We start from the raw sequence: 7,559 nt of genomic DNA, 5'->3' as shown, positions 1-7,559 counted from the left end.
AAAGGGGCGATTGTTGGTTTCGGCGGCTCAATGAAGCGCAGAACTTTTTTGGTGCCAAATCTTATATTTTATCAGTGCTAGGAGTAGCTTGGGATAGAGTGTTGAATGTGTACAAGCAAGAGCAGAAATATCGCTTCCTTGCAAGGTTCTGGCTATGATCCAAAGGATCTCTGTTGGGCAGTCAAGAATAGTAATCTGCATGACCTTGTCAGCATTTGGAAGGCTCCTCTCGTGCCTACTATTCATACCATGATTTTGGGCGCTCGAGTTGAGTTCGCGAAAGGGGACAAAACATGCTGCTTAGAAGGCTTTTGTTGGTTCGAATATGAGGGATGATGGCAATGAGTTGTTGAGTGTTTTGAGTTAAGAATACAGGCAAAGGCGATATGGCGAGGTAGAGAAGCTTGAATAACCCTGGTGGCACCAGCCAAGCATCCGCTTTCTCCTACCTGCTGACGTAGCAACGGGCTAGCGGTCCTGGGAACGCTGTCTGAACACTGAGGAGTTCCGTATTCTTGGGAGCATCTCCTTGACTTCTGGAATTTTGTTCAGCTCTATAGAGACCAGATCCATTAGAAACATAATCTTTATGATTGAGATTCTACGGCATTTCAACTGAACAGCTTATGCTCTTAAGCAACGTCGATTTATTCATGTAGGTAGATGTATAATATCTTCTCGGATCAGGTTCTAAGATACCCCTTATCACATGCGCCGACACTCGGTGGTCACAACACCCGAGCCACAGCTCACGCAAGAATGCGTATACCAAGCAAGGGATGCTATTTTCCGGTCGCTAGCGGTGAGTTACCGCAAGCCTGTTCTGACCGAAGGATATATTCCGACAATAGCCTTGACCATCTTGCATTCAGGATCTGGTGTAAAAGTTGGACCTGGATCTGCCCCAGTTCGTGGTCTAGTTATTGTAAGGGCTAGGATAAAGATAGCTTGGGCATTCACGGTCATTGGGTGTCGGGCCCAACTGTCGACCAGGGCACAGCAGGGCGGCGTAATGCCCAACGTAAAAGCAAGAGTCATAGACACCTAAGGGCTCGTATTTAGCGTACGTTTTATTGTTTTTCGGCTGATAGAGATGATTCGTGATCAAAGTAAAAGAGGGTAGACAACGTACCAGCGGCACCACATGATGAGCTTGCATCTTGACAGTTGTTGTTCTCTCCCTGAACCAACGGGAGATGGATGTTCATGTGACTGGGCTCACTTGTGCTACAAATACGTCCGTCTTTCGTTTTCTTAATCACCTTTGAGAGAAATTAGGCTGGAGGACTCCAGAATTAGATCAAGGAACGGGAACTTACTCTAGCTATTCCGTTTGCAACAAAAATGTTAGGGCGAAAAGTCTCAATAAAAGGATGTAGCTGGCTACTATCGCTGTAGGTAACCGTGTATGATGTTGCCGTAGCGTGGCTGTTTAGACTGATTAGTTAGACACTATCTGACAGAGCCCATATACGTACCCCCACGTATAGGAGAAGCCGGCCCTTATGCCAAGTTTGTCGAGATAATCAACAGGTATTTTCTATGCTGCTGTAAGTCCTTGTGCTCTGCACCATAATACTAGCAGAGGATAGACTAACCAAGTCTGGGCCTTCTTGGATTGAGACACAGTACGAGTAAGTATAGGCGTATGACTTCCCGATACTTCCAGGAGGACAGAGGGGATCTGAAACTTGATGTGTGTTGCCTGAGACCACCTGATAGTTCACAGTTTCCCAGGTATAAGAGGTTTCCTGTTCACATTGACAAAGGTCGGGACAATTGATCCATGCAAAGCTTCGAGTATCAGGGCGAGAACTATTGCATTTACACCAACATGTCAGTCAGCTTTTCTCGCTGTCAAGTGGCGAAAGCTTACCGATCGCTATTCTCAGTTTGGGTATTCTCAGCAGCTCCGCGCTCCTCCCAAAACCCGGAAGGGGGCTTAATTCCTTCAGAGTAGTTGTAGAATCTTACCCCATCTTCAATGTAAAAGCTCAACTTGTCTGGTTCCGGTAAGGAGTATTGATAGGTAATGTTACCAAACTCAATGATATCTGGATCCTGGCCAACCAAGTCTAGGATAGAGAGCATTTTATTTGGTAGACTTGTTGGGAGAGGGGGTGGTACAGCTTGTGCCCCAAGTGCGTATAAGGCAAAGACGGATCCTAAGACAGGGATCAGGCATGAAGATGGCATCTTATTAGACGACTACTCCGACCAACTGAAGTATGTGGTTGTGTGAAAGGCGGCCACAGGCACCGTATTTATGTCGTCAAAAAATACCGTTGGGTCTCAGCTATAGGTTTCGAATTTGCCTTCACCTTTGTAACAATCATTTTCACCAAGGCCCAGTATCATATACAGGCTCACAAACGCGCTTGGAGGCTAGAATCAGAATGTGTAGCAGTAATGCTCAAATTAGAATCCTTTCTCTTTGTATCTTCGCGCAGATTGTTGTTGGCTTAGAGAAGGGAAAAGCGAATCAGAATTTCGATTGGCTCCACGTTTTGCCTTTTGCAATCTGCCGGCGGCATTGCTCCAAGTAGTTGTCATCCAGGCACAGTAGCACGTGGTGGATTTTGACTTTGACCTTTTGGTGGTTTCCATATTTGCTGCGAGATCCACATGTTAAATATGGCTTCCCACTCCATTCGGTTTGTAAGTCACTCCATGTTCTTAAGTACAGTTTAGCACGCACTTAATAAACAGCCAGGGAGCACCCAGCTCGTTTCACTGCTGTGAAAACTCGGAAGGTAAAGCCTAATGCGTAGCTCCTAAAAGTAGCCATCAAAATAATCTAATACTTGGTGGCTGTCGGGACATATACTCCCGTCAGAATAAGCAAAGAAAGGTTGTACGTAATCTTGCTAAGCAATGGCTCCCGCCATATGGATTCAGGGGTATTGGGTCTTAACCACGGAGGAACATCTATTTTACACGAATCAAATTGACTTTTGCTTTGGAAGCATAACCACTGTCCACTTAACTGTGTACACAGTACCTAGCTGGTTATACCAACAGTGGCGGTGGCGCTGCCATGAGGACTAAAAATATTGCCATGGAACTGATAGGGGTGCTTCGTTGGACATAGGTTATCATAAGTATAAGGCTCAGTACGGAAATCTTAAGTTGCGGAGAGTTCACAGAAAAATAGGTTTTAGCTCTAGGTACCACAACGGGGTGTCCCACTATACTATATCAGAGGGTTAAACAAGCAAGAGAAAGAAGGCTTACCAAAGGTATAGTATTACCAAGACAGAAGAAAATGGCCTAATTGGCGCAAGAAGAAACTTAAGATATCTCTGTGTTTGTTTTGCCTTTTGAGATATTTATCCAAGATCGTACAGCTAAGTAGGAAAAGATGGTGCAGGTGCAGAACTACTTCATCACTTCATATTTAGTTCAATGCACTGAGACAAACTGCTCGGTCTCGAATAAAAACGAAGAGAGATATGTTCTAAATCACCCCTACATATACATCATTAATTTCTTGTTAGCTTTACTGTACAATCAGGATAGCCGGCGCGATGGGTTATGTTTACAATTTATCTTTCGAAGAGCTAATGTCTCGCTCACCACTTTTCTAGACATTAATCCATATGAGGCAGTCGGGTAAGAAGGGCGCACGCGCGCTGACTGACTGGGAGTATCGCCTTATGAGGCTAGCTGATACAAGAGGCACCGGCCCGGTGCACGGGCTCCGGCAAGTGATTTTTCGCCATAAGTTAACTACAGTAGTTTTGCCTCTTTTGGCTCAATTGCCGCAGAATTTCTAGGGCTTGGGGCTGGCTGAGAAACTTGGAGGTGATAACGTACTTAGGGGCGGGCTCTGGTTGAACTTGTCAGCCTGTCAGACTCTTCCAAAGCAAAGCGAGAGTGGAGGTGAAACGTCAGCAGCGGACCTTGCCTTTTCCTAGTGCAAAGTCGACAAGCTTTCTCGAAGCCTTTTTAGGACTTGAACCTCGTGGAAAGTCCATGGCTCAACGAATCGAACAATCTCGCTGCCCGAGTTACGCCACGTGCCTGGTGGTGGGCCAGCAGGCATTGGACAGAACGGCCGAGGACAAAAAGTCAATTTGCTTCACTCCCAGCCACTGTGTGAGGACACACCAACCCCCCGTGCCTCTCCATTCGGCTGCCTGTTTCCTGTGGTCTGTACGGCTGCAGCCATAACTCTTATCTCTGCGTGTCGCCAACAACATTCGTGCGAGACATCGGTTTCTGTCTCAAGTATCTTCAGTCGTAGGCCAACAAGTCATCGTCCTCAGGAGTTGCCAACGGAATGTACAAGGCATCTCACACCGACGAGCCCCTCGAGGGTGACGGCTACAACCAGAGCCCCAATCCAAACTCCAACGACCTGACCATCAACGAGGACTTCAACAACCTCGTCAACAGTCGGGCCGAGCGAGAAAGCGACTCGCAGACACTCCAAACGCAGCCTCGAACGTCCCAAGGCAATTACCCAGCGATGCTTCTACCGAAAATGACGGTTACGGCAAGGCCACCTACCGGCTGGCTCAGCGGTCAATTGATCGTGGCTAGTCCCTAAGGGCGGTTTGCAAATATCTGCAACCGCCTACCCCCTGGGTTGTCTGCGAGCTTCGGTTGTGGCTAACGCCGCCCGCGTCGCGCTGCCCCAGCGCGTCAGGAAGATGCTCGCTACCTTTGGCTCCTTCATCGGGCCGGGCTTTAGGATTTCGGTTGCCTACAGTATGTTCAGGACGCTCTCATCCCGCAGTCTTCCCCTTCACCTAACTTACATGCGTGCATCCAGTTGGTCCAGGCAATTACTCGACCAACATCGCCGCAGGAGCCTCGTACTCCTTCCGCCTATTGTTCATCGTCCTCCTCTCCAACCTATTTGCCATTTTTCTCCAGAGCCTGGCAATCAAGCTCGGCACCATCAGTGGCTTGAACCTCGCCGAGGCCTGTCGCGCCTTTCTCCCGCGATGGCTCAACTACATCCTAGACGCCTTTGCCGAGGCTGCCATCATTGCCACGGATGTAGCAGAGGTAGGCCCCTGATTCACTCCCGATTCGTATCTTATGCGTCGGCAAGTGCTGACTGACCAGGTGATTGGATTTGCCATTGCATTAAACCTTCTAATCCCCCAGGTACCGCTGGTCGCCGGGTGCGCCATTTCCATCATTGACGTAGTGGTAATCCTGCTCTCCTACCGCCCAGAAGGGTCCATGAAGGGCCTACGGTACTTCGAAATGTTTATCATTTCCTTGGTTCTCGTCGTGGTCGTTTGCTTTTGCGTCCAGATGTCTCTGATCCGTGTCACTACCCCCGGTGAAGTCTTCAAGGGTTATCTTCCGTCAAAATCTCTTATTGAATCGGAAGCGCGAGTTCTAAGTCCCTCCATCGCCTTCGTACTCGCTCTAATGCTGTCCCAGTATTTATCAGGCCTGCGGAATTCTCGGGGCAACAGTCATGCCTCACAGTCTTTACCTAGGGTCGGGCATTGTTCAACCCCGCCTACGCGAATATGATGAGCGAAGTAGGCTCTTGCCTCGTCAGCTTACATCGGGGTATTCGGTTCTAGATGATGGTATCGACAAAGGCTACTATGTCCCGTCCTGGGGCGCAATGTAGCACTCGCTCACGGTCTCGATTCTCGAGCTGGCCATTTCGCTCTTCACATTCGCCCTCTTTGTCAACTCCGCCATTCTCGTCGTTGCCGGTTCCTCGCTATACAATAACCCGGATGCCCTCGACGCCGATATCTTTGGTATTCACGATCTGCTCTCCAAGTCTATCTCGCCCGCGGCAGGTATCATATTCGCTCTGGCGTTGCTGCTATCGGGAGTCTCGGCGGGAATCGTCTGTACCATCGCCGGCCAGATGGTTAGCGAGTGCTCACTGAACTGGAAGATCAAGCCGTGGCTGCGCCGCCTCGTGACACGCAGCATCAGCATCACACCAAGCATCAGCATCGCCGGAGCCGTGGGTCGCTCGGGGTCAATGCAGCACTTAATGGGTCGCAAGTGGCGCCGAGCATCATACTGCCGTTTGTTACCGCACGCCTCAACTACTTTACCTGTCGCGATAAATATATGACGGTCCACCCCGGCAGAGCGCGCTGGCGCATGGCGGGCAGGGACGACGAGAGTGAGGTGGACCAGGTAATTGGAGAGGGAGCCGAGCTCGAACGCGAACGTATCAAAATGACCATCTCGCGGTACACAGCGATCCTCGCCGTCTTGATTTGGCTTTTCATGTCAATCATGAACGTGGCTAATCTGGTATTCCTGGGCAAGTAAATGTTACGGTGCCGTAGTAGCTCGGTGAGGAGCAGCTGTGGGAGGGCCAGTGGCCCAGGGAGAGGTATTCACATGGCAATTCCGTTATTGCTCCCAATCGAAATCTGGTTGTCCGCACTTGATTTTTGTTAATATGGAGCGCAACCCTGCGCTGCATGGGTGGAACAATGGGGGAATTGGTTCAGGGATGACGAAATTCGGGAAAGAGGAGGCGAGGAAAGATGGAAGTGCCCGTCATAAGAAATGGCGCTCGGCAATTTCTCTGTCCCGAGCCGTCATATCCAGCAACTTCATGTATTCAATCCGCACAGTAGGGTTCTGGTAATGGAAAGTGTCCAAGGGAGTAAATGAGCAATGAGAGGCGCTGATGTGTGGTATTAAATGTATGGGTATTTCAATAATCTACTCAATCAGCTCCTCTACGATGTTTCGAAACTAGCCAAATCAAAAATAGATTAGCATGTACGGAAATAAAAATTATGTAGGATGGCGAATCTGATTTCGAACTTGGGTTGTACTCCTGCTGGCAAACTTGTGCAAACGCAGTGAAGGCTCGACACGGGCATTGTACCGTAAACGCAAGAGATCAATTTCACTTCTAATTCCTGTCCAAGCAAACGGCCGAATGCCCATTGATGCTTAGTTGTTGGACGTCTAGACTGGGTCAGCGCAAGTCTTGCTTGACCTACTACTGTCACATATTTTGTAGGAAATGGCTCTTGGGTAAACTAGTGCAATCGGTTGCCTTTACAGTTCAAAGTTGAACCGCAATGATAACCGGTTCAACTGCGACTGACCGTCTCGACCGCGATCTGATCCGTTGCCCCACGTGAACCGTGCGCTGACATGTATATCCGATCCATTTTCCTCCTTTGAACGTTCGTAATATTTTGTATCGAACACTAACGCAACGATCGGATCAAGGATATCCGTATCCACATGAAGCCCGATCCAGTAATTGATTTGAAGTGTATTTCCAGGAGTAACATGGCTGCCAGATCAGATTGTGGCATTATTTAGCGCCGAAAGCCACAATTGAAGGTATGACCAATCGAGAATCTGCTATGCGGTTCCAGGAGCTTTGCGCGTTTAGGTTTGTCGGTAAAAAATCCACTAATACCTTGCTGATATGATAATATCCGTCAAGCATTCTCTACGTCTAAGTAGAATACTGATCAGGGCTGGCCCTCTCCTTTGGAGCTTGACAGTGGGAACTAGTCCACAGACAACCCGCGAGATGGCTTCAACCTTTCGAAGTCTGACATTTAATGGATTTAGTATCATGAGAA

The 7,559-nt window shown here is 48.6% G+C and overlaps 1 protein-coding gene across 1 annotated transcript; it reads right to left on the bottom strand.

The window, feature by feature from the left end:
• Positions 1–1,070: 1,070 nt before the first annotated feature.
• N7446_014075 (uncharacterized protein) lies at positions 1,071–2,091 on the bottom strand (the record flags this gene model as incomplete). Its single annotated transcript, XM_058522814.1, has 6 exons — positions 1,071–1,084; positions 1,133–1,262; positions 1,320–1,428; positions 1,479–1,540; positions 1,599–1,815; positions 1,877–2,091. The coding sequence occupies 6 exons, from the start codon at positions 2,089–2,091 to the stop codon at positions 1,071–1,073; spliced, it is 747 nt and encodes a 248-aa protein (XP_058364907.1).
• Positions 2,092–7,559: the final 5,468 nt, after the last annotated feature.

Source organism: Penicillium canescens (assembly GCF_028828765.1).
Source record: "Penicillium canescens strain IBT 15451 chromosome Unknown utg000012l_segment0_segment0, whole genome shotgun sequence".
Taxonomy (NCBI): Eukaryota; Fungi; Ascomycota; class Eurotiomycetes; order Eurotiales; family Aspergillaceae; genus Penicillium; species Penicillium canescens.
Note: the sequence above shows the minus strand (reverse complement) of the source record. Positions and strands in the feature narration are given on the sequence as shown.